The sequence below is a fragment of the Tupaia chinensis genome, unplaced genomic scaffold (assembly GCF_000334495.1).
Source record: "Tupaia chinensis unplaced genomic scaffold, TupChi_1.0 Scaffold144211_1, whole genome shotgun sequence".
Classification (NCBI taxonomy): Eukaryota; Metazoa; Chordata; class Mammalia; order Scandentia; family Tupaiidae; genus Tupaia; species Tupaia belangeri.
Genome location: NW_006204069.1, coordinates 19,822 through 47,323, shown reverse-complemented (window position 1 = coordinate 47,323; position 27,502 = coordinate 19,822). Strand labels below are relative to the sequence as shown.

General features: G+C 34.7%; 1 protein-coding gene across 1 annotated transcript in view; it reads left to right on the top strand.

Annotated features, from left to right (window-relative positions):
* Window positions 1-26,281, top strand: part of LOC102476042 (vomeronasal type-2 receptor 26) — a 114,628-nt gene extending 88,347 nt beyond the window's left edge. The window contains exons 5-8 of the mRNA XM_006166256.1: window positions 14-746; window positions 11,778-12,008; window positions 15,270-15,393; window positions 25,347-26,281. Of these exons, the coding sequence (XP_006166318.1) occupies window positions 14-746; window positions 11,778-12,008; window positions 15,270-15,393; window positions 25,347-26,281 (2,023 nt within the window). The remainder of the gene's footprint in view (window positions 1-13; window positions 747-11,777; window positions 12,009-15,269; window positions 15,394-25,346) is intronic.
* Window positions 26,282-27,502: the final 1,221 nt, after the last annotated feature.

Genomic DNA, 27,502 nt, shown 5'->3' with positions numbered 1-27,502 from the left:
CCACCAATGACAGCTCTCTGGCTCAGGGAATAATCCGGTTGTTGATGCATTTTGGTTGGACATGGGTGGCACTCTATGTATCTGATGATATGAAAGGAGAGCAGTTCCTTCAGGTTCTAAATGCAGAGATGATAAAAAGGCATATCTGTTTAGCCTTCACAGAAGTGCTCCCTCCTTGGTCAGGTGTCAAAACATTTCATGATATTAGGACCAGAATCAGAGTTTCATCTGCAAATGTGTATATAGTACTTGGTGATGAAAATAGTGTCTGGAAGCTGGCAATCTTAGAGGAATTCTATTTAATTTTGGGGAAGGTGTGGATCCTGAGAAATTTCAGCTCATTACAGTGGAGAAGACTTTTGTCTGCCAAATCTGACCAGCCATACCTTTTCCATGGAAGCCTCTTATTTTCAAAGTGGGAAAGGAGAATTCCTGGCTTTAAGAAATTTCTCAAGACAGTCAGCCCTTTCCAATACCCAGAAGACTTTTACTTACATGAATTATGGACTTCCTTTTTTAACTGCTCAGTTGATCTATCACTATGTGGAAAAATTAGACACTGTGCACCAAATTCTTCCTTAGAGTTTATGCCATTTGAATTAAACATTATCACCATTTCTAAGTTCAGCTTTTTAATCTGTCATGCTGTATATATGATGGCCCAAATCCTTCATAAGATGGTCTTGAAGGAAATAGAAATGGGACCTCCAGAAGATGCAGACCAGCCTATGATTCATCCCTGGCAGGTAAATATTCTTCACAACCATCATATGCACTGGACACCTGATACATTTGGAAGTATTTTATTCGAATATGACATAATGAACATCTTTGCTTCTCAAGATGAACAGAATCAAGCAAAATGGAAAAAAAGTCTTTTCTATATTAGGTGTATGTGTAATTTTATATTTGTTAAGAGAATTCTACCATTGGGGGTTAAATTTTAAGATACATAGACATATCAGATAAATATTTCCTAATGTAGAATGAAATACTATAATACATCTAAGAAAGGAATTACAAAACACAGAGAGGTAAAAAATTGACAAAATCTATATGTTTCTTAAAAATGCATCCACTGTCAATAAGTATTTACACAATGATCATATTTACCTCTAGCTATTTTATCTTTACTGATGTATTTTTATATACGGTGGCCTATTCCCTCTATGTAACATTTATACTGAGAACAGAAATGGATTCTAAAGCATATATTAAAATGATCCATGGAAAAAAATATTTCAGACTTAAGTGTTCTTGAAGTATATTTTTTAAAAATTGTGGACATGTACTGTGGTTTGATGTTAAAATGCAAAACTACTTACAATGCATCTAAGCTCAGACTATCCTATCTAGTTTATAAATAAGTTTGTATTTTAACTAAACATACCTAAATCCAAACTTTATGTGTAAAATATCTTTATTCACAGGGAACAAGTACTTTAGTCAATTTTTCTCATTAAGACAAGTTAATGTATATGAAAAATCGTCATCATCGAAAAGGTTAATTTACCATGTGATTTCCGTTTTTACTACTACTAATAACATTTGACAGCCACTTTGAGGAAATTTAATGATGACTCTTAGAAAAGCAGATAATTTGTCAAGATGCCTGTCTAGAGAAAAAGGAGTATTTAGATATTCTGTTCTAAAAAATTAAAGAATTAAATACCAGTTGTATAAAAGTGTTATTTTCTGTAACAGAAGTCGACCATGGTTCGAGTCCCAGACCCGGTGGCTTAAAACTCACACCTGGTGCGTGTGAGTGCCTGCCCAAAATCCCGAGAGGAGAATGGTGGAGAAGGGACTGTGGCATGGCCATCCCCCTTGGGGGGTGATTTCTTGCTTCCTGTCTCTCTGTTTCTCTGTCTTTCTGGCGAGTGCACGTGCCCTATAGCAAAAACCTCTCAAAAAAAGAAAAAAAAAAAAGAGAGAGAGATCAGCATGCTTTTAAAATACCAATCTTTTGGGACCAGCAGTTGGCATGATGCCTATATCACTGGACTCCCATATAGTCAACAGTGGTTCAAGTCCCAGACCCAGTGGTTTAAACTCACACCAGGTTAATGTGTGTGTGTGCCCAAAATCCTGAGAGGAGAATGAAGGAGAAGGGATTGCAGTGTGACCATCCTCCCTAGGGAGTGATTTCTCACTTTCTGTCTCTCTCTCTGTCTTTCTGTTGAGTTCACATGCCCTACAGCAAAAATCTCTCTCTCTCTTAAAAAAAAAAAAAAGACCACTTTTTAAAAATTTATTTTATACATTCAAATACTATCAAATACTATACCTCACTTAGTTTGTAAGGTGAATTTATCTAACATGAAATAAACTTCAGATAAGTTTAGGTGAAGATACTATAAATGTTATCATTAACAGTTCATAAACCATTTCTGTGTCCAACAAATTTCTTGTTTCTCTATTTTTCTCTCCAATTTGTTTCACAATGATCTTCCCCTCTCCCACCCTCCTTCCACACTGACTCCAGTGTCCATAACTGTTTTCAATGCTTTTATGTCCTCTAATCTTTCAATCTCTACCATGTAGTGGGGATAGTCAGTATATGTTAAGGGGAGACATACAATGTCTCATTCATAACCTGGTTTGCTTCACTCAGCAAAAGTTCTTCCCTATTCATCCACTTTCTAGTATATGTCAGGGTCTTGTAGTTCTTTTCATGGCTGGTTAATATTCCATAGAGTTTATGTGCCACACTTTTTCAATCCATTAATATGTCTGTGGACATTTGGGTTGGTTCCACATCTTAACAATTGTGTATAATACTGCAGTAAACATAGGTGTGCAAGCACTTTTCCAACTGAACATTCTCCTGTCCTTTGAGTACATACCCAGGAGTAGATTTATTGCATCATATGGTAGTTCTTTTTGTAGGTCTATGAGGAAACTCCATACTGTTTTCCACAGTGGTTGGACCAATTTACATTCCCACCAACTGTGTAGAAGAATTCCCCTTTCACCACAACCCCACCAACACTTACTTTATGTATTTTTAATCTTCGCCATTCTGACGGGTTGGATGATATCTCATTGTGGTTTTAATCTTCATCTCCCTTATGATGAAGGATGTTGAATTTTTTTTGTATATGTTTTGACTATTTGCATGTCTTTATTAGAGAGTTTTTGATTCAGCTCCTTTGCCTATCTTTTAATTGTTTTGTTGTTGTTGTTTTCAGGTAAGCCACTTGAGTTCCCTGTGTATTCTGGTTATCGGTCCCTTATCTGAGGCATAGTTTACAAAAATATTCTCCCATTCTGCGGATTGTTGATTCACACTATTTAATGTGTCTTTTACTTCTTAATCTAATGTAATCACACTTGTCTTTTTATAGGATTATTGCTTTTGCTTTGGGGTCTTGGTGAAGAAGCATTTATGTATCCCAATGTCTCCCAGAGTTTTTCCAGTGTTTTCCACCAGTAGTTTTGTAGTTTGAGGTCTTACGTTTAGCTCTTAAGCCATTTTGAGTTGACTGTTGTTAATGGTGAAAGATGGGGGTTCAGTTTCATCTTTCTGCAAGTGGATACCCAGTTTTTCCAGCACCATTTACTAAAGAGGTTTTCCTTTTTCCCTGGATTGACTGGTATCCTTTGTCAAAGATCAGCTGGCTATATGTATTGGGAATGATTTCTGAGGTCTCTATCTTGTTCCATTGGTCCACCTGTCTTTTTTTTTTGTCAATACCATGTCATTTTGGTTATTACCACTTTATAATATATTTGGGGGTCAGGGAGTGAGAGGTCACCCACTTATTCTTCTTTCATAGAATTTCTTAGGCAATACAAAGTCTTTTATGATTTTAGACAAATTTTATTATTATCTTTTCTAGATCTGTGAAGAATGTCTCTGGTAATTTGATTGGAATTGCATTAAATATGTAGATTAAATTTGGGTAGAATTGCATTTTGCTTATATGCACACTTCCAATCCAGGATCATGGGATTTCTTTCCACTTTTTTGTGTCATTTTCAATATCTTTTTAAAATTTTTTCTAGTTTTTCCTTTAAAGGTATTTGACTTCCTTGGTTAGGTTGATCTCTCGGTATCTTATAAGTTTTCTGGCTATGTAAAAGGGATTACTTTTTTCAGAACTACCTCAGTCAGCTTGTTCATATATAGGGAAGAGGGTGGGTGAAGAAGTAGAGTCTGAAGAAGGACATTAAGGAGAAAAATAAAGGCAAAGCATTAATGGGACAAAGAAATGGTGTATAATCTGTTGAGGATAACTTTATATTATTATAAACTGGACTGGGGAGAAATGTACACATGTTGTAACATTCACTTTGCAATTAAATAACGTGATTGAATGTATGAAAGTACTTGAAATAAAATTTAAATTTTAAAACAGAAGTGTTATAGATTTTTGGATGTTAATTCTGTATCCTGTCACTTTATTCATTTATTATTTCGAGACTCTTTTTGTGGATAGATTTAGACCTTCTGTGTATACCACAATGTCATCTGCAAATAAAGATACTGTTAATCTATTCGGATGCCTTCTATTTTATTCTCTCTTTTAATTACATTGGCTAGGACTTTCAGCACTATATTGAAATGAAGTGGAGAAAGTAGGCAACTGAGTCTCGTACCATTTTTTATTGTTAAAACTTTTAGCTTTTCTGCATTCAGTATAATGTTAGCCATAGGTATTTCATAAGTGGCTTTTATTGTATTTAGCAGATTTTGCTAAACATCTTAATTATGAAGTGTTGTAGTATTTTGTTGAATGCTTTTTCTGCATTGATCGAAATGATCATATGATTCTTATCATTCTTTGTGGTGGATGTTTTATTGTTTTGCATATGTTAAACTACCCCTACATCCCTGGAATAAGGCCTACCTGGTCATGATGGATAATCTTTTTCACATGTTGTTGGATAAGCTTTGCTAGTATCTTGACAATGCTTGCTTCTATATTCATCAGAGAAATTGGTCTGTAGTTTTTGTTTGTTTGTTTGTTTGTCATGTCTTTATCTGTTTTGGGAATGAGAGTGATGGAGGCTTTATAAAATGAATTTGGGAGAATTCCTTCCTTTAGGATCTTTTAAAATATTTTGAGTAGAATAAGTGTTAACTCTTGTTTAAAGTTTTGTAAAGTTCAAAAGTCAAGTCATCAGGACCTGGACTCTTTCTTATTGGGAAGTTATTTATTACTGATTTCATCTCATTGCTTGTTATGTGTCTATTCAGGCTTTCTACATTCTCCTGATTCAATCTCAGTCGATTGCATGTGTCTAGGAATTTGTCCATATCATCCAGGTTCTCTTGTTTGTTGGCATATAGTTGCTCATAGTATCCTCTAATTATATTTTGTATGTCTATTGTAATACTGCCTGTTTCATTGCAAATTTGATTTATCTCATTCTTTTCTCTCTTCTTAAACTTTCTAGCTAAATTGTATGTCAATCTTATTTATCTTTTTTATAGAATCAGGTTATTTTTTACATTTATTTTTTGTATAGTTTATTTTCTATTTCATTTCTTGCTGCTTGAATCTATTATTTTTTATCTCCTAACATTTTTCCTTTTTTTTAGCTTTTGTTGTTTTTTAATTCTCTGAAGCATGATGTTAGGTTGTACATTCACCATTTTTCCATCTTTTTTCTTATGTGCACTGATTGTTATGTATTTACCTCTTATGACTGCTTTTGCTGTGTCTCATAAATTATGGAAACTCATGTACCCTTTATCATTGGTTTCTATGAATTTCTTTTATTTCAGTGTTAATTTCTTCAGTGGTTATGAAGTCATTTAGGGGTACATTGTTTAGTTTCCATATACTTGTGTATTGTCAATGATTATTCCTGAAATTAAATATCAAGTTTAAGTCCATTATGGTCAGAGAAGTTCCTGAATATAGTTTCTATGCCTTTGAATCTGTAAAGGCTGGATATGTGCTCTATCAAATGGTCAGTCTTCAAAAAGGTTCCCATGTGGGGTTGAGAATAATGTATATTTTATGGTATGTGGGTGGAATGTTCTATAAATGTCTGTCAAGTCTATTTGATTTATGGTATCATGTAGGTTCTGTATCTATTTGCTTATTTTTTTTTCTATATGATCTGTCTAAAGGAGATAATGGAGTGTTCAATCCCCAACATTTGGGGTGTTGCAACCTATCTGTTCTTTTAGATCTAGTAGTCTTTCCTTCCCATATTTGTGTGCTCCTGAGTTGAGTGCATAGATATTTATAAGTGTTATGTCTTCTCGATGATTGCTCATTTTACTACTATATAATGCTCTTCTTTGTCTCTTCTTACAGTTTTCATAATAAAGCCTATTTTGTCTGAAATCAGTTTAGTGACTCTAGCCTTTTTTAAATTTCCATTTGCAACCTTTATTCTGACCTTCATTTTTAGTCTATCTACATCTTTATCCATGAGCTGTGTTTCTTGTAGGCAACAGATAGAGTGTTTCTGTTTTTTTCAATCCTTTAAGCCAGTCTGAGTCTCTTGGAGATTTTAATCCTTTAACATTCAACGTTATTATCAATATCTCCAGACTTGTTCTTTTTATAATGTTGGCTAATTTGTTGATTGTTTTTTGTTCTCTGATTTTTGTCTGTCTGACTTTAGTTTTACTGGTGTAGCACTCTGGAGTTGTTAAAGTCTTTCAGATTTTGTTTATCTGAGAATGTTTTTATCTTTCCTTCCCAGATGAAGGATCATCCTGCTCGGTCTAGTAATCTTGGTTGAAATTGTTTTTCATTTAGAACTTTAAATACATTTCCCCATTCTTTCCTTGCTGTTTTCTTTCCAATGAAAAGGTCTGATATTTGCCTGATGGGATAATCTTTGTAAGTACCTTGATGTTTCTCTCTTGACAATTTTATTATTAGTATTTTTTCTGTGGTTTTGGTCAATCTGGCTATGAAGTGTCTTGGAAAAGATTTTCTTGGGTTGATTCTATTTGGGGTCCTTTGTATTTCTTGTGTCTGGATATTCGAATATGTCTCTAGATTTGGAAAGTATTCTTCCAGAATGTCATGGAATAGATTATTAATGCCCTTACTATTTTGTTCACCTTCTGGGATACCAATTATCCAGATGTTTGGGTACTTATAGCTAGCTATTATTTCTCATATGTTGCCCTCATTTTTCTTAATTATTTTCTGTCTTTTTGGTAATTTTTCCAAGGTCAGAGGTTTTGTCTTCTACTCCAAAATTCTATCTTCTGCATAATCTCATCTCCTTTTTATTGTTGTTGTTTTTAGGGAGATTTTTTGCTATACAGATTTTGCACTTGCCGGAAAGACTGAGAGAAAGAAAATGAGAAATCACCCCCCCCAGGGGGGATTACAATGCTGCAACACCTTCTCTTTCATTCTCCTCTCAGGATTTTGAGGACATAAGCACATGCACCCAGTATGTCTTAAAAAGGCAGGTCTAGGACTTGAACCATGATTGACTACATGAGAGTTTAGTGATGAAACTATTATGCCAACTGCTGAGCCCCTCTATTCTGTATCTCATACTTTCAATAGAAGTTTTGATTTCCTGTATTACTGCCTTCATCACTAACAATTCAACTTGATTAATTTTTATGATGCCTGTTTCTTCTTTGAAATTATGGAATCATTTCCTCATCTCCTGACTCTTCTGAAGTTCATTGTCTCTTTTCTGTTGCATATCATTTAGTTTTTTCACTATAAATATTCTGAAAATTTTATATGACATTTCTATGAGTTCCATTGTATTGTCTGTGGATGATGAGAAACTGATGTTTTTCCCTTGGGGGAGAGGTATATTTTGGTTTCTTATATTTCTTGTGCCTCTGCAATGGTTTCTGGTCATCTGGTGAATTATACATTTTTTTCTTAAATTCCTTGAGTTACTTCTGAATGTTTAAAGGTGTGAGAGGAGGAGATTGGTGATCTCTCTGCTTTGTTGCCTCCCTGGTGCTCACCAGCAATCTGCACTATTATTTCTGGACCTGGATAATTCAAAACTCTCCCAATTACTAGAGAACAGGTGCACCTGGGGCTGAGCTGCTGAGCTTAAATTGAGGAAGACAGAAGGGGTGTATTCTGCACACTTCATGAAATGCTGAAATTTGAAAATTCAGAAGCATGTGGCAGAGGATGATTTATAATCTCTGCAGTTTAGTCACCCCACCACTCACTGTACAGCAGAGCCATTGCTTCATTGGAAGTTGAATGGGGAAAGAGGGATTATCCAAGTCCAAATTCTTTAAAAGACCAGGTTAAAATTTAAGAGTTTTAAATTTTTGTCATAATTTCTTTTATAATGTCACATGGCAATCATTCTTACAATAAAACAAAAACAAAAACAAACAAACCAAAAAACCCTCCCCCTCCAAAATAGGGCCAGCTCTGTTGACATGTAATTAGGCAGCTGGATCCCATATGGCCTACCAAATAGAATGGTCCCAAGCCAGAGTCTTGAGAAATATGCTGGGCATGTGTGCATGCATGCACAAAATTCTGAAAGGAAGGAGAGATGAATTAGTAGGGATTGTGACATGGACATTCCTCATGGAGTTTACTTTATGGAGATTACTTTCCTCCTTCTCTATTTGCCTCTCTTTCTTTCTGATAAGTTCATGTTCTCTCTACCAATTTTTTTAAAAAAGGAAATAAAAATGCCTGTGTTCTCTTCTAGAAAGCTTTATTGTAGTATACTTGATATTTTAAAAGTTGACCATATTTAATAGCTATATGAAGATGAATTTGGACATATGCACATATTTGTACTTTCATCACCACTATTAAGAAACTAAATCATAGCGGGCAGGGACCATGGTGGTTAAGGGTGCTGGACTCCCACACAGCCAACTGTGGTTTGAGTTCTGGCTTGATTTCTCACTTTCTCTCTCTTTCGCTCTTTCTGTCCCTCTTTGGTCAAAATAAAATAAATAATTAAAATAAAGTTAAATAAATAATTTTTTTTTTAAAAGTTCCAATGAAAAGGTCTGATATTTGCCTGATGGGATAATCTTTGTAAGTACCTTGATGTTTCTCTCTTGACAATTTTATTATTAATATTTTTTCTGTGGTTTTGGTCAATCTGGCTATGAAGTGTCTTGGAAAAGATTTTCTTGGGTTGATTCTATTTGGGGTCCTTTGTATTTCTTGTGTCTGGATATTTGAATATGTCTCTAGATTTGGAAAGTCTTCTTCCAGAATGTCATGGGATAGATTATTAATGCCCTTACTATTTTGTTCACCTTCTGGGATACCAATTGTCCAGATGTTTGGGTACTTATAGCTATCTATTATTTCTCATATGTTGCCCTCATTTTTCTTAATTATTTTCTGTCTTTTTGGTAATTTTTCCAAGGTCAGAGGTTTTGTCTTCTACTCCAAAATTCTATCTTCTGCATAATCTCATCTCCTTTTTATTGTTGTTGTTTTTAGGGAGATTTTTTGCTATACAGATTTTGCACTTGCCGGAAAGACTGAGAGAAAGAAAATGAGAAATCACCCCCCCCAGGGGGGATTACAATGCTGCAACACCTTCTCTTTCATTCTCCTCTCAGGATTTTGAGGACATAAGCACATGCACCCAGTATGTCTTAAAAAGGCAGGTCTAGGACTTGAACCATGATTGACTACATGAGAGTTTAGTGATGAAACTATTATGCCAACTGCTGAGTCCCTCTATTCTGCATCTCATACTTTCAATAGAAGTTTTGATTTCCTGTATTACTGCCTTCATCACTAACAATTCAACTTGATTAATTTTTATGATGCCTGTTTCTTCTTTGAAATTATGGAATCATTTCCTCATCTCCTGACTCTTCTGAAGTTCATTGTCTCTTTTCTGTTGCATATCATTTAGTTTTTTCACTATAAATATTCTGAAAATTTTATGACATTTCTATGAGTTCCGTTGTATTGTCTGTGGATGATGAGAAACTGATGTTTTTCCCTTGGGGGAGAGGTATATTTTGGTTTCTTATATTTCTTGTGCCTCTGCAATGGTTTCTGGTCATCTGGTGAATTATACATTTTTTTCTTAAATTCCTTTTTCACTATAAATATTCTGAAAATTTTATGACATTTCTATGAGTTCCGTTGTATTGTCTGTGGATGATGAGAAACTGATGTTTTTCCCTTGGGGGAGAGGTATATTTTGGTTTCTTATATTTCTTGTGCCTCTGCAATGGTTTCTGGTCATCTGGTGAATTATACATTTTTTTCTTAAATTCCTTGAGTTACTTCTGAATGTTTAAAGGTGTGAGAGGAGGAGATTGGTGATCTCTCTGCTTTGTTGCCTCCCTGGTGCTCACCAGCAATCTGCACTATTATTTCTGGACCTGGATAATTCAAAACTCTCCCAATTACTAGAGAACAGGTGCACCTGGGGCTGAGCTGCTGAGCTTAAATTGAGGAAGACAGAAGGGGTGTATTCTGCACACTCCATGAAATGCTGAAATTTGAAAATTCAGAAGCATGTGGCAGAGGATGATTTATAATCTCTGCAGCTTAGTCACCCCACCACTCACTGTACAGTAGAGCCATTGCTTCGTTGGAAGTTGAATGAGGAAAGAGGGATTATCCAAGTCCAAATTCTTTAAAAGACCAGTTTAAAATTTAAGAGTTTTAAATTTTTGTTTTGTCATAATTTCTTTTATAATGTCACATGGCAATCATTCTTACAATAAAACAAAAACAAAAACAAACAAACCAAAAAACCCTCCCCCTCCAAAATAGGGCCAGCTCTGTTGACATGTAATTAGGCAGCTGGATCCCATATGGCCTACCAAATAGAATGGTCCCAAGCCAGAGTCTTGAGAAATATGCTGGGCATGTGTGCATGCATGCACAAAATTCTGAAAGGAAAGAGAGATGAATTAGTAGGGATTGTGGCATGGACATTCCTCATGGAGATTACTTTCCTCCTTCTCTATTTGCCTCTCTTTCTTTCTGATAAGTTCATGTTCTCTCTACCAATTTTTTTAAAAAAGGAAATAAAAATGCCTGTGTTCTCTTCTAGAAAGCCTTATTGTAATATACTTGATATTTTAAAAGTTGACCATATTTAATAGCTATATGGAGATGAATTTGGACATATGCACAAATTTGTACTTTCATCACCACTATTAAGAAACCAAATCAGAGCGGTCAGGGGCCATGGTGGTTAAGGGTGCTGGACTCCCACACAGCCAACTGTGGTTTGAGTTCTGGCTTGATTTCTCACTTTCTCTCTCTTTCGCTCTTTCTGTCCCTCTTTGGTCAAAATAAAATAAATAATTAAAATAAAGTTAAATAAATAAATTATTTTAAAAAAAAAGAAAAGAAAAAAATAAGAGTAAGAGCGAGATAGAGAGACAGAAAGTGAGAAATCACCCCCCAGGGGGGATGGTCACATCACAATCCCTTCTCCTCCATTCTCCTCTTGGGGTTTTGGGCACACATGTACATGTGCCTGTCATGAGTTTCAAACTAAGACTCCAACTGCTGTTGGTCATATGGGAGTCCAGCAATGTAACCATTCTGCCATCTGCTCGTCCCCCAGGACTAGCTTTTAAGAAGTCCCAAACAAATTTTATTATTCTGAACTTTACCAGTCTATACACTAATTGCCCTTTGGGAAACATCTGGAGTTTTTCTGAGAATATACAATTATCCTTCAATAGTTTCCATGAAGAAATAGAGAGTTCATGTCACTTGAGCAAGAGATGGATACACCCAAAAAGTTATTCTATGGCAGGTGGGAATGTAATTGTTACTGAGATAGATATAAATTGCCCACCTCTAAATTAAATGCACTGCTTATTTCTAATATTGCCTCTCATCTAGCTTCATCTATTTATTAAGAAAGGCCAATTTACAAACAGCACTGGGTATAACCTGTCCCTTGAAGATAAAAATTTGGCACAGTATGATATCCACAACTTTGTGAGATTTTATGATAAAAATTCGACCAGTTGGTTGCTTGTTAAAGTAGGAGAATTTATCTACAGGAGCCCCCATGATCAAGGCTTGGTCTTCAATAAAGTGATGATAAAATGGCCTGCTAGATTCAATAAGGTATGATGCCATCTCAATATTAAATTTATACAGGGGTATCTGAACAGAACCCTGAAATAAATTGTGATTGTTTTAACTCATCATTAAATTTTCTTTTATGTATTGACTTTGTGTGATATAATTTTGCTTATATACCTTATCTAACTATAAAATATAACAAGAACTAATTTTTATTAATAAGATAAATGTGTTCTCAGAAATTCACCTTCAGATAGTTTTCTCATTGTACAAATATCATATATAGCCTGGAGATGGCATTGCCTATTATGCACAGAAATTATATATGGTCTAGCCTATTATTTTATGGGAGCATTGCCATATGTTGACCTGAAACCTTTATGTTTTGCAGACAGTCTGTATTATATGTTACTATACTGTAAACACAATACTTTCATCACCACTATTAAGAAACCAAATCAGAGCGGTCAGGGGCCATGGTGGTTAAGGGTGCTGGACTCCCACACAGCCAACTGTGGTTTGAGTCCTGACTTGATTTCTCACTTTCTCTCTCTCTGTCCCTCTTTGGTCAAAATAAAATAAATAATTAAAATAAAGTTAAATAAATAAATTATTTTAAAAAAAAAGAAAAGAAAAAAATAAGAGTAAGAGCGAGATAAAGAGACAGAAAGTGAGAAATCACCCCCCTGGGATCATGACCACATCACAATCCCTTCTCCTCCATTCTCCTCTTGGGGTTTTGGGCACACATGTACATGTGCCTGTCATGAGTTTCAAACTAAGACTCCAACTGCTGTTGGTCATATGGGAGTCCAGCAATGTAACCATTCTGCCATCTGCTCGTCCCCCAGGACTAGCTTTTAAGAAGTCCCAAACAAATTTTATTATTCTGAACTTTACCAGTCTATACACTAATTGCCCTTTGGGAAACATCTGGAGTTTTTCTGAGAATATACAATTATCCTTCAATAGTTTCCATGAAGAAATAGAGAGTTCATGTCACTTGAGCAAGAGATGGATACACCCAAAAAGTTATTCTATGGCAGGTGGGAATGTAATTGTTACTGAGATAGATATAAATTGCCCACCTCTAAATTAAATGCACTGCTTATTTCTAATATTGCCTCTCATCTAGCTTCATCTATTTATTAAGAAAGGCCAATTTACAAACAGCACTGGGTATAACCTGTCCCTTGAAGATAAAAATTTGGCACAGTATGATATCCACAACTTTGTGAGATTTTATGATAAAAATTCGACCAGTTGGTTGCTTGTTAAAGTAGGAGAATTTATCTACAGGAGCCCCCATGATCAAGGCTTGGTCTTCAATAAAGTGATGATAAAATGGCCTGCTAGATTCAATAAGGTATGATGCCATCTCAATATTAAATTTATACAGGGGTATCTGAACAGAACCCTGAAATAAATTGTGATTGTTTTAACTCATCATTAAATTTTCTTTTATGTATTGACTTTGTGTGATATAATTTTGCTTATATACCTTATCTAACTATAAAATATAACAAGAACTAATTTTTATTAATAAGATAAATGTGTTCTCAGAAATTCACCTTCAGATAGTTTTCTCATTGTACAAATATCATATATAGCCTGGAGATGGCATTGCCTATTATGCACAGAAATTATATATGGTCTAGCCTATTATTTTATGGGAGCATTGCCATATGTTGACCTGAAACCTTTATGTTTTGCAGACAGTCTGTATTATATGTTACTATACTGTAAACACAAGTAGATTATGGATGAAAATACATTCACTGGGCCAGCTCCTGGTGTGAAGGCTAAGGCAGCTGGATCACATATAGGATAACTACACAGTTCCAGTTTTGTACCCAGCATGTGTGTGAGTGTTGCCAAAATTCCAAGAGGAGACTAGAGTAAAATGGATTGTGGTATGGCCATCCCACTAGGGATGGTTTCTCACTTCCTCTCACTCTCTTTGTGTCTTGGTCTCTGGTGAGAGCTCAAGTCCTATAACAAACTAAAAAGAAAAGAAAAAGATGGCATTCATCTCTTGTAAATATCATTCTCATTTCTTCTTGTCCTTTCATATACCTTCTAGTCTTTGAATTTTTTTGGTCTAAGGATCTCAAAGCATTGACCATAATATCAGACAAATGGATTAGAAGGTGATTTCTGTAACAATCATTCTTTATATATGTGTTGGGTTCATAATATCTGAAAGGCAGTGTCTCATGTGAACTCAGAAGCCCAGAAATAGATTAACCACAATCCATGGTTTATAAGTCATTCTCATTATTAATCTTTTGGTCTATAACTTTTAGTGATATGTATACTTATCAGATTAGGGTATTTTTTTCACATTAGTGTTTTTCTTTTTAATTTATAACTAAAGTTTCCTAACCAACCACATATGAGGCAATGATATAAATATACTGAGGAACTCAACTTCTAAGCATCTTTGCAATATAGAAATCTGTATTAAAATGATTTTGGATGAAGAAGTTAACTAAGAGAAAATCCATGGGATAGTTCCAGTCGTGTATGAAATAAAGTAATTAGGTATCTTGGTAATATTTAGTAAACAGCTAATAAAGAGTAAGGCTAATCATATTAAATTATTTACAAGTCAATGTGATAGTGCCTGGCTCCATGGCTTGGTGGTTAAGAAAGTCAGATCTCACATGACTGATTGCAAGTCTGAATTCCAGAACTAGTAGCTTGAGAAACATGCTTGACTTATATGTATGCATGCCCAAAATCCCCAAAGAGAAGAAATGTGGAGAAGTAATAACAGAATGACCATTCCCCATGTGGTATGCATCTTTCCCTCCCTCTCTTAGTTTGGAGTGCCTGCATCCTCTAGCAGAAAAAGAAATTGTCTAGGTAATAAGAACATGGTTAAAATTAAGAAGATAATTACTGTTTGTATGTGTGTGTGTGTGTGTGTGTGTGTGTGTGTGTGTATTTTAAAAATTTTTACCATAAGGCATGTGTACTCACTGGAAAGGGACAGAAAGGGAGAATGATAAATCACCCCCTTGGGTGATGGCCATGTCACAGTCTCTTGTATTTCTTTATCCTCTTGAGACTTTGAGGGTGTGCACACACATGCCTAGCAGTATTCCCAAGCCTTTGTTCCAAGTCTTGAAACATGGAGTTACCCACATGGGATCCAGTGCTTTATCCACCATGTTGTCTGCTGCCCCCAAGTAAAGTTATGTTAAATGAAAAAGCTTTCTCAGAAATACACAGGGATGTAGACATCAAAGCTGTTGATACTGTACATAATTGTGACTAATGATTCTTTTTTGCATTCAGACTCCTGAATCTGTGTGTAGCCAGAGCTGTGGTCCTGGATTCCAGAAAATTCTCCTTGAAAGAAGACCTGACTGTTGTTTTCTTTGTGTTTCCTGCACAGACAGAGCCATTTCAAATCAAACAGGTATGAAATATATAAGTACCTTTTGATAACTCCACTCCCTATATCTCCATAAAAAGGAAGCCAGTAATAGAAATGGAATATAGAGAATCATTATTCTCAATTTGTGTGTTCACATATTGTTTCAATATATTTATTTTATAAACATGATTGCTACACTATTGTGTGTCACCACTTTTCTGATTGTGCTCGTCGTATAAAAGTAAAATTTTAAACTGATTCAAGGTAAAATTTTTTGCATCCAGTGCTATATATAATAGTGTCTACCTTAGATCTCACACTGCAACAGGTTGAAGTCTTCTAAAAAATCATCAACGCTACCTGTGAGTCCCATGAAAGTTTAAAGATGGCTGTCATGGGAACCAGCAGCAGCAAAAGAGACAGACTGAGTTCAAAGGGACCACATCACAGATCTCTTGCTGTATTCTGCCCACTTAAGTGTGTCTCTGACCACCTCCCTCTCTTGACCCTTCACCATTAAAAACTGTGTCTTCCCCATAGTGCAGCAACCAGCAGAAGTACAGAGGTGGAGAGCACAAAGGGACCATGTGTCTAAGACTGCATTTTGTCTGCCCAGGTGTATTTTGAGATTTCAAAGATGGCTGAACTTTGTGATTTCTCCAGTTGAATCTTTCCAGCTCAAATCTTTCCGAGTACCTCAGGTGCACCTGGTTCTGAGAGACTGGGAAAGGAACCAATACCTAAAGCTGGATACATACACACTTCTCTGGTTGGAAGAGAAGGCCCTCTTCTGAGGACACACCTGAGAAGTAGAGCTCATCTTCTCCCCCAATATTATGGAATCAACTCTACACAAAGGTGTAAGATTGGATAATTCATCAGATGACCAAAAAACATCCACAAGCATAGAAATATGAGGAAACAAGAAAATAGCTCCCTCGAAGGAACAATTCATAGATAGCACAAAAGAATTTACAGAAATATCAGAAAAATTATTCAGAATATTCATACTACAAAAACTAGATGAGATGCAAGAGAACAGAGACAATGAGCTCCAGGAGGTGAGGAAGTCCCTTAAAGATTTGGAGGAGGAGATCGATATCATAAGTAAGAATCAAACAGAACTTCTATAGATAAAAATTGTCATAAAGGAAATCAAAACCTTCCTCAAAAGTATGAATAGCAGATTAGACCACAAAAAGATAGTCTTTTATTTGGAAGACAAACCTCTGACTTAAATAAAACACCAAAAATAATGAAAAAAAAAAAACTAAAAAAAAGAGGACAACATAAAGGAAATACTAAGCACTTTAATAGCCCAAATTTCCAAATAATTGGTATTCCAGAAGATGAAGAATCTGATAAGACATAGAAGATCTATTCCATAAAGTACTTGTAGGAAACTCTCTAAATCTAGAGGAACATTCAGACATCTAGACCCAAGAAATACAAAGGACACCAAATATAATCTATGTAAGAAGACCCTCTTTGTGGCACTTCATAGACTGATTGGGCAAAATAAAATATAAGAAAAAGATTATAAAAGTGGCAAGAAGGAAGTGTCAAATTATTTACAAAGGTTATTCTGTTAGGCTAACATCAGACCTCTAAATCAAAATAAAATCGGCAAAGAAAGAATGGAAAGACAGATTCAAAACATTAAAAGAGTAACAGTGAATGAATCTAAAATAAAATAATGACTAAAGAAATGTTTTGAAAGAAAAAAACAATAATAACAATATCAAATGGAATACTATGCCCAACAAAATTATGCTTCAAATGGGAAGAATAACTAAAATAATTCTCATAGAAATAAACACTGAAACAATTCAGCAACATAAACCAGCTTTTTAAGAAGTTCTCAAATGGGACCAGCAGTTGGTGTAACGGCTATGTCGCTGGATTCTCACATAGTCAACCACAGTTCAAGCTTCAGGCCCGTTGGCTTAAACTGATGCTGGGCGCATGTGTGTGTATGCCCAAGATCCTGAGAGGAGAATGGGAGAATGGAGGAGAAGGGATTGTGGCAATGGCCATCCTCCCTGGGAGAGTGATTTTTTGCTTTCTGTTTCTCTCTATCTTTCTGGAGAGTGTAGGCACCCTCGATTAAAAACTTCTCAAAAAAAAAAAAAAAAAAAAAAGAAGTACTGAAAGGAGTAGTGTTTCAGGAAAGTTAAAGACAGATGAAGGAAAAGGAGAGAAAAAAAAAAGAAAATGGACAACAAAATGACAGGGATAAGTCCATAAGTCTTAATAATAACACTGAACATTAAAGAATGAAATTCTCCCTTCAAAAACACAGACAAGCTAAATGGATATAAAAGGGGGAGGGCAATTTAAAGGCTGCTTACAAGAAACACACTTAACAAATAAAGATATCAATAGATTGAAAATGAAGGGTATGAAAATATTTTCCATGCAAATGAAAATTTTAAAAAGGGTGGAGTCGATACTGACATTAGACAAAATAGAGTTTAAGACAAAAACTGCAAGAAGATACAAAGAAGGACACTATATAGTACTAAATGGCTAATTCATCAAGAAGATAAAGACATAGATATCTATGCACTCAACTGTGAAGCACCAAATACATGAAAGTCCACTAGATCTAGTAGACGGCAACACAATAATCATTGTGTATCTCAATACCACACTGTCTTCTTCAGACAGATCATCTAGACAAAAAAATAAACAAAGAGATACAGGATCTAAATGATACCATAACTCAGAGTGGACAGACATCTATAAAACTTTTTGTCCAAAAACATAAAAGATACACTTTTCTGAACCCCACATGGAACATTTGTGAAGTTTGACCACATGATAAGGCATAAAATAAGCCTTTACAAATTCAAAGGCATAGATACTATATCCAGCATCTTTTCTGGCCATGATGGAATTAAACATGAAATTAATTAAACACACACACACGTGAAAACGAAACATCCTAGTCCTATTTTTGAATGACTTCACAAATACTGAAGTTAAGATGGAAATAAAAAGCAATTCATTGAAATTAATTATTATGAGTACATAATTTTTTAAAGAATTCTTTTATTTAACTTTATTTCTTTTTATTTGACCAGAGATTGTGGGAGAGTGAGAAAGAGAGAAAGAGAAAGCAAGCCTCTAGGTCCAGGACTCAAATTGTGGTCACCATATGGGAATCCAGTGCCCTTAACCACCACATCACCTACTGGCCCGATGAATTTTTATAACCTATGGGACATAGTGAGAGCAACTGTAAGAGTGAAGTTCATGAAAATTAGTGCTCACAAGAAAAGAACTGAATGGTGGTAAATAGACAACCTAACAACATACCTCAGGGAATTCCTAAAACAACAACAAAATACCAAGGTAAAATAATATTAAAAATTAGAGCAGAAATAAGTGAAATAGAGAATAAATTAACTAAACAGAAAGTAAATAAAACCAAAAGCTGATGATTTGCAAAGATAAACAAAAGTAGCACAATGTTAGCTAGACTAATTAAGAACAACAGAGAAAGTAACCAAATAAATCTAATCAGCTATGAGACAGACAATATTACAATAGACAAATAAAAAAGATGATTAGACAATACAGTAACAAACAAGTAAATGTGGATGAGATGGATACATTTCTGGACACATATAATCTACCAAGACTGAATCAGGAACGCATAGAAATCCTAAATACACCAATAATAAATAAACTGAATCCATAATAAATATTCTCCAAACAATAAAAAGTCCAGGTCCCAATGGTTTTACTTGTGAAGTCTATGTAACGTTTAAAGAGCTAAATCCAATTCTACTCAAATTATTTCTGCTTTTTTTTTTTTTTGGAGAGCTTTTTGCTATAGGGTGTGTGTGCTCGCCAGGCAGACAGAGAGAGACATAGAGAAAGAAAGCAAGAAATCCCCCCCAGGGGAGATGATCACGGCACAATCCCTTCTCCTCCATTCTCCTCCCAGGATCTTGGGCATGCACGCACGCACACGCGCCTGGCGTGAGTTTTAAGCCACCGGGTCCGGGACGCGAACCGCGGTCAACTACGTGGGAGTCCAGCGACACAGCCATTACGCTAAATGCTGGCTCCCATACTCAAATTATTTCTAAAGATCCAAAGGAAAGAACTCTCACAAATTTATTATATGAAGCCTCCATCACCCTTCTCCCCAAAATAAACAAGGACATAAATACATAAAACTACAGACTAATATCTCTGATGAATATAGGTGTAAAAATTTTCAAGACATTAGCAAACCATATCCATTAACACATTAAAGAGATTATACACCACAACCAGGTAGGCTTTACCCAGGATTGCAAGGGTGGTCCATCACATACAAAACCATAAATGTAAGAAATCATATTAACAGAAAGATAAAAATTATATTTTTATATCAATCACTGCAGAGAAAGCATTTCATATAGTACGACATCCTTTCAGGTAAAGACCCTAGGCAAAATTGGTATACAAAGGAAATTTGTCAATGAAAGCCATCTATGAAAAATGTATAGCTGACACCATACTGAATGGGAAAACACTGTAAGCTTTTCCACTAAAAACTGAAAAAAGACAGGGATACTTCCATTTTCATCTCCTTTTCACTATAATACTAAAATCCCTAGCCAATGCAATCTTTAAATATAATAAAATAAAAGCCATTCAAACAGGGGAAAAAGAAGAAAAATTATCTCTATTTACAGATAACATAATTATATACATAGAAAACAAAAAGCATCCTAAAAAGAACACAACAAGAAAAAACAACTCCTGGAATTGATAAATCAATGTAGTAAAGTGGCAGGATACAATATCAACATTTAAAAAACTGAGGTATTTTTATTTATTTTATTTATTTTTTTGAGAGATTCTTGTTATGAGGCAAGAACACTTGCCAGACAGAAAGAGAAATGGAAAGTGAAAAATCACTCCTCCAGTGGTGATGTCCATTCCACAGTCCTTTCTCTTCCACTCTCCTCTTGGGATTTTGGGCACACATGTACATGTACCTGACATGGCTTTCAAGATGCCAGGTCCAGAACTTGAACCAAAATTGGCCAGATGAGAGTCCAGCTACATAACTATTATGCCATCTGCTGATCCCATCTACAGCATTTCAATATGCCAACAATGAGCAGACAAGGTAGAATTGAAGAAAGCAATCTCATTTACAATAGCCACTAAGGATACTAAAATACCCAGGAATAAAACTAACCAAAGAAGTCAAAAACCTCTACAAGGATAACTTTAGAAAACTAAAAAGAGAAATGGAAAAATGACAAAATAAGATGGAAAGTCATCTCATGTCCTTAAATTAAAAGAACTAATATAATCTAAAATGCAAATTTTGCCTGAAATAATTAAAGAATTTAATGCAATCTCCATTAGAATATCAGAGCTGTCTTCACACAATTAGAAAAAAAAATCATAAAATTTGTCTGGAATGATAAAAATGCCCTGTATTGCCAAAGTAATACTCTAAAAAGAATAAAGTAGGAGGCGTCTCACTTTTAAGCCCCAAAATATATTACATAGCTGTGATCATTAAAACCGTTTAATACTTGCACAAAATCAAGTATGTAGATCAATGGAATGGAATAGAGAACCCAGAAATTTACCTCAACACATAAAGATAACTGTTTTTTGATAAAGGGCACAAGAGAATCCAGTGCAGAAAAAAAAAAAAATCTCTTGAACAAATGGTGCTGGATATCCACTAGCAGGAAAAAGTAAATGGAATGCTATCTCTCACCATTAACCAAAATCAACTCAAAATGGATCAAGGGTCTAAGTATAAAACCTCAAACTATAAAATTACTTGTGGAAAACACAGAGGAATGTCTTGGAGACATCAGAAGAGGCAAAGACTTGTTAAATGAAACCCCCAAAGCATAGGCAATAATCTCAAAAAGTGGGATTACATCAGTTTAAAAAGGTTTTGCATAGCAAAAGGAACAATAATTAGAATGAAGAGACAAACCTTGGAAGGGGAGATTATATTTGAAAAATATACTTCAGATAAGGGAACAATAACCAAAATATACAAAAACTCAGGCAGCTTACACCCCAAAATTTTTCAATCAAATTAAAAGATTAGCAAATGAGCCTAAAAGGGAAATCTCCGAGGAAGCATACACACAGACAAGAAGCATTTAAAAATTGTTCAACATCTCTATCATAAGGGAGTTGCAAATCAAAACAACAATGACATACCACCTAACCCCAATTAGAAAGTTTGAGAATAGAAAAATAATGATAAGTGTTGGCAGGCAGTGGTGAAAATGGTACTTTTCTACCCTGTTGATCAGAGTGTAAACTAGTAAAGCCACCGTAGAGAACAATATGGAAGTTTTACAAAGACCTACAAATAGAACTACTACGATCCAGCAATTTCACTTTTTGGTGTCTAGTCAAAGAACAGAAATACACTCAGATGGAAAAAAATTGCATATCCATGTTTATTTGTAGTATTATTCATAATTGCTAAGACATGGAATCAATCCAAATGTCCAAGAACTGATGAATGGATTTAAAAAGTGTGGCACATAGACACTGTGGAATACTATTCAATCATACAGAAACAATGAGACCCTGGCATTTGTTAGAAAGTCCATGAATATAGAAGATTTAATGCTAAGTGAAGCAAGCATATCTACCAAATGTCTACACACTATGGCAGAAACTGAAAGATATAAAAGAATGGAGAGCAAGTGTGGATAGTAGAGACTGTGGGAGGAGGGTGACAAAACAAGTGTGCAGGAAGGAATTGATGGAATAAAAGGAAGCAAAACAATTGACTGATTCAAAAAATGGAAAATTATCTGTTGATGATAATGTGTATGGTAATATCTTTGACTGAACTAACAGTGTATTCTTGTTTGAAAAATTTATTTTGTATGCTGCAAAGATATACAGCAATTTAAAGTTTAAAATAATAAGAAAAACAAGAAAACTTTATGGAATAATGGAATAAAAGTATGAGTTTATTCTGATGCAAAAAAAGTTTAAAAAATGACACTGGTATATCTCTAGATGACAAGCACAAAGTATGTATGAATACATTATTTTAAGATAGTTAATAACTTTTTCAACCATGCTCAAAAACGTGTTCAATGTGGTAAAATTAATTAATATCAGAACCTACAATTCAAAATATCTTGTTATAGTAAGGAAATTCTGCATAATTAAAAAAATTGAACACACAACATTCTAATAAATTCCAAAACCATGAATAATAGCTGTTATATAAAATAAAATTCAAAAATTATATATTAAAACAAAAAGTAATGTCAGATATGAAATGTGAACATTTTCATTAAGTCATGCTTCCATTTTCTAATACATAAAAAATAAATATTATAATATATTGAATTCATTCACTGAATGCAATTGAGTCATTATATCAGTAGAAATCATTTTATTTTAATGACTAGTAAGAGTCCATAGATACTTTCAGGTAAGAATAAGTCAAGAAAATATTTGTTATCCTTATGAAGCCTTTGCAACAGTGAAGTGTGTAACATAGAAATAAAAAATAGAGAGACACACTTTGGGACCCAGAAGAATACATTCACCTGTTTTTGTGTGCCATGACTCTGAGACAGAAAGCAGAAATTGGAATAATTCAAGAAGAATGTGATAAACAATCACTGTTTAAATTTGGCGTATATAATAATATTTCATCAATATTACCTTAAAAAACTTTAATAAAGGAGTGGGTAAGCTGCTATCATTTCTTTTAATGAAATGTAATTGACACACAGACCTGCTAATTATTCTCAGATGCGCTATGACTGCTTTCATGCTATATCAAAAGAGAAGTGAATAGTTGCAACAGAGACTCTACAATGTGCAAGGCTAAAAATATTACCTATCACTTAAAAAATGGGTTAATGAACCATGGTTGAAGATGAAAATAAATAGAAGTTTTAAAAATATATACTCCATATTTTAGTAATATAATAATAATTTCATAGAAATTAATTATATAGGTTCAATAAAATTTTATTTAAAATCAAAATGTTTTCAGTTCAATCTAAGTTTTCAAATTTTACATGGAGAAATTCACAAGAACAGTGATGACAAAATTCAGTACAATGAGAAAAGTCTTGTGTTACTAAGTGATGTGTTATATACAAAAAAAAATAGTTGTGACAAAAGTTAGAGTATTCAGAACTAGGTACATTTTTTTTCTGAATAAAAATAAGGAAACTTTAATTTCCATTTTTATATTTTATATATTTTATTGTATTTTAATTTATTTTATATATTCAATCACTATATATCCCTTAGCTTGTAAAGTAAATTTTTCAACATGAAAACACTTCACACCAGTTCAGTCGGGGATACTACATACCTTATTGTCAATAGATAATAACCAATTTTTCTTTCTTTCTTTCTTTCTTTCTTTCTTTCTTTCTTTCTTTCTTTCTTTCTCTCTCTCTCTCTTTCTTCCTTCCTTCCTCTTCTTTCTAGCTTTCTTCTTTCTTTCTTTCTTTCTTTCTTTCTTTCTTTCTTTCTTTCTTTCTTTCTTTCTTTCTTTCTTTCTTTTCTTTCTCTTTTTTTCTTTCTTTCTTTTCTTCTGTCCTTTCTCTTTCTTTCCTTCTTTCTTCCTTTCTTTCTTTTTTTTTTCTGCTATAGGCCATGTGCACTCACCAGAGACAGAGAGAGAGACAGAGAAACAGAAAGTGAGAAATTACCTTCTCAAGGGGCGACCATGCCACTATTCTTCTCCAATATATTTTCTGGTTTGGGGGCATGCTGCCATATGCATCAAACATAATTTTCAAGCCACTGGCTTTAAGACTTGAACCACAACGTTGGTCATGTGGGGTTCAACTTTCTAAATATTCAAGCCACCTGTTGGTCCAGAAAACCATTAATTTCTCTTGTATTAAGGCAATATTAAAACCCATGCTACTTAAAGACTTATCATGAGGAAAACTCAGGAGAGAAAAGAAAATAGATCTGGAATAAATTAACCTTCTTGGTAACATCATTGAGCTACAAGGTGAACCAATAAAAATTCTCAAATGCTGACATCCACTTTCAATGGGTTAAATGTTACCTGCAGCTAAAAAAATTCTCTTAGTGTGAATATTTTATACAGTGTGAGAAGAGGGTAGGAGAAGGAGAAGAGTGTGAGAAAAGACATCAAGGAGAGAAATAGAGAGGCAAGACATTCATTGATCAGATGCAGAAATGGATTACTATTTATTGATGATAATGTGTATAGTATCCTCAACTGGACTTGTGTGAAGTGTTTGTGTTGGAAAAATTCACTTTACAAGCTAAGTGACATATAGTGATTAAATGCATAGAAGAAACTAAATTAAAATAAAATAAACTTAAAAAAGAAAAATAAAAATCATTTTTCAAAAAAGGAACACAAAAAGCAATAAATAGATAAATCTGTGATAAGAAGTCTTAGGAGGTATGATACCTACATAATGATAGTGAAACTTCCATTCAAAATTGTACATTTGTTAAATTGCAGATTACTTCTTAATAACTTATTGTTTAAAATACATCAAATATTTTTAAATAATAAAACTTGATGAAGAAACAACAACAAAAGAATCCACTTAGAGTCATCAATATTTTCATTTTGCTTGTTTGCTTTAGAGGTTTTTGCTTTAGGGTGTGTGCACTCTCTTGATAGAAACAGTGAGCAGGATAATGAGAAATCATCCTCTGGGGGATGGTCGCTAAGTAATTCTTTCTCCATTATCCTTCTGGGATCTCAAGCACACAGCACATGTGCCCATCATGATTTTCAAGCCACCAGGTCTGAGACTTGAACAGTATTTAGCCATGTGGGAATCAAGCAATGTAACCACTATGTCATTTGCTGACACCAATGTAGACTCTTAATTGGTGTATGTCAGTATCACTTTGGGGGCTGTCTGTATGCAAAAATGACACAAACAATACTATTTACTTCAATAACACACAGAGATAAAATAATTTTGACACTGAAATATTGGTTTTTGCTTTTCTACCAGATGCAGAGCAGTGTATCAAATGTGCAACTCAGGAGTATCCAAACAGTGAGCGAACACGCTGTCTCCCCAAGTCTGAAACTTTCCTGGCTTTTACAGATTCTTTGGGGATGTCCATGGCCTGCATAACTCTGTGTTTTTCTGTGGTCACAGCTATGGTTTTAGTGGTCTTTGTGAAGCACCGACATACTCCCATAGTCAAGGCCAATAACCAGGTTCTCAGCTTCATCCTGCTCATCTCCCTCATCTTGTGCTTCCTCTGCCCTTTGCTCTTCATCAGCCATCCTAACACAACCACCTGCATCCTCCAGCAAGTCACATTTGGGTCTGTGTTCACTGTGGCAGTTTCCACTGTTTTGGCCAAAACCATTACTGTGATTCTGGCATTCAAGGCCATGAAGCCTGGAAGAGCAATGAGGCATTTGCTGCTATCAGGGGCTTCTAATACTGCCATTCCCATCTGCTCTCTTCTCCAAGTGATTATCTTTGCAGTCTGGCTGGGAACCTCTCCCCCTTTCATTGAAATAGACTCACACTCTGAGCCCAGACACATCATCATCATGTGCAACAAGGGCTCCATCACTGCCTTCTACTGTGTCCTGGGATACCTGGGCTTCTTAGCCATAGGCACTTTCACTGTGGCTTTCCTGGCCAGGAACCTGCCTGACACATTCAATGAAGCCAAGTTCCTCACATTCAGCATGTTGGTGTTCTGCAGTGTCTGGATCACATTCCTCCCTGTCTATCACGGCACCAAGGGGAAATTCATGGTGGCTGTGGAGGTCTTCTCCATCTTTGCCTCCAGTGTGGGACTCTTAGGTTGCATCTTTGTTCCCAAGTGCTGCATTATTTTGCTAAGACCTGGTAAGAACTGCTTGGAAAGTTTAAAAAACAGAAACGTTTCCAGAGGAAATGGATTCTACAGTTTTATCTCATAGATCTGTATCACATTTTTAGGGGTTTGAGTGAAAAATACTCAAAAGTTTAATTCTATTGTAAAGTAATAGAAAATGGTTCATGGACCAGCTGGTGATGTGGTGGTTAAGGTGGCTCTATCCATATGACTAATTGTATGGTTCATGTCCCAGACCCAGCAGTTTGGAAAACATGCCAAGTGCATACTTGGCCAAAATACTAAGAGAAGAATGGGGAAGGGATTACAGTGTGACCATCCCCTGAGGGAGTGCTTCTTCGCTTTCTATCTTTCTCTTTTTCTCTCCAGGCAGTACATACAACCTATAGAAAATTTTAAAATTGAAAGACAATAACTTGTCTTTGTTTTTTTTTTTTTTTGAAATAGGAATTATGTGAAACTAAACTTAGCCAGCTATTAAAATTGCATTCAACTTACAATCAAAGTGATATGTAGTGAGTAAATGTATAAAATTTAAATTTAAAAAGTGCAAAGAACAGTACTATCTCAGAATAATGCCTTTTTCTGACATTTTGGTTACTGAGCAATTACTAGAGTTTATTAGTTATTTATTATCCATTGAATTATCCTATACTCTTTTTATTTCTGTATGGTCAATAATAATGTCTTCACTTACATACCAATGTATTGACTTGTACCTTCTATTAATTTTCTAAAATAGCCTGTCTTGAGTTTTGTTAGTTCGTTGATCTCATAAAATAAGCAATTTTGGTCTGTATGTTTTTAATGTCTCTTATTTTTATTTATAACCATTCTAATCTTAATATCTTTATTCTTGCAGCTTTTATTTACTTTGCTTTCATTTTTGTAGTTCCATGATGTGTGATGTAGTATGGATTTGATATCTTTCATCTCATTTTTAGAAAACTAGATTAAAAGTTAAATATTTTTCAAAGCACAGTTTCTGCAGCACTCCAAATTTTTGATGTTATGTTTCCAAAATTGACTCAGGTATTTCTAGCAGTAAAAATATGAAATATTATTATTCATGTAAAAATATGTAGAATACATATAAAGCCTTTTTTTTTTGCCTGACCAATATATCCAGATAATTTGCCCTCCTCTGTAACTGCAATACCCCTGATTAAAGGTACTAGAATTTTCTAACTACAAATGAGAAAAGTGAAGATTACTTACATTCATAAGGTTCATTAATACTAGACCCCTGACTTAGCCTCCATGGCACAGGTACTATGGGAATTGCTGCACAATTCTGGAAGCCATA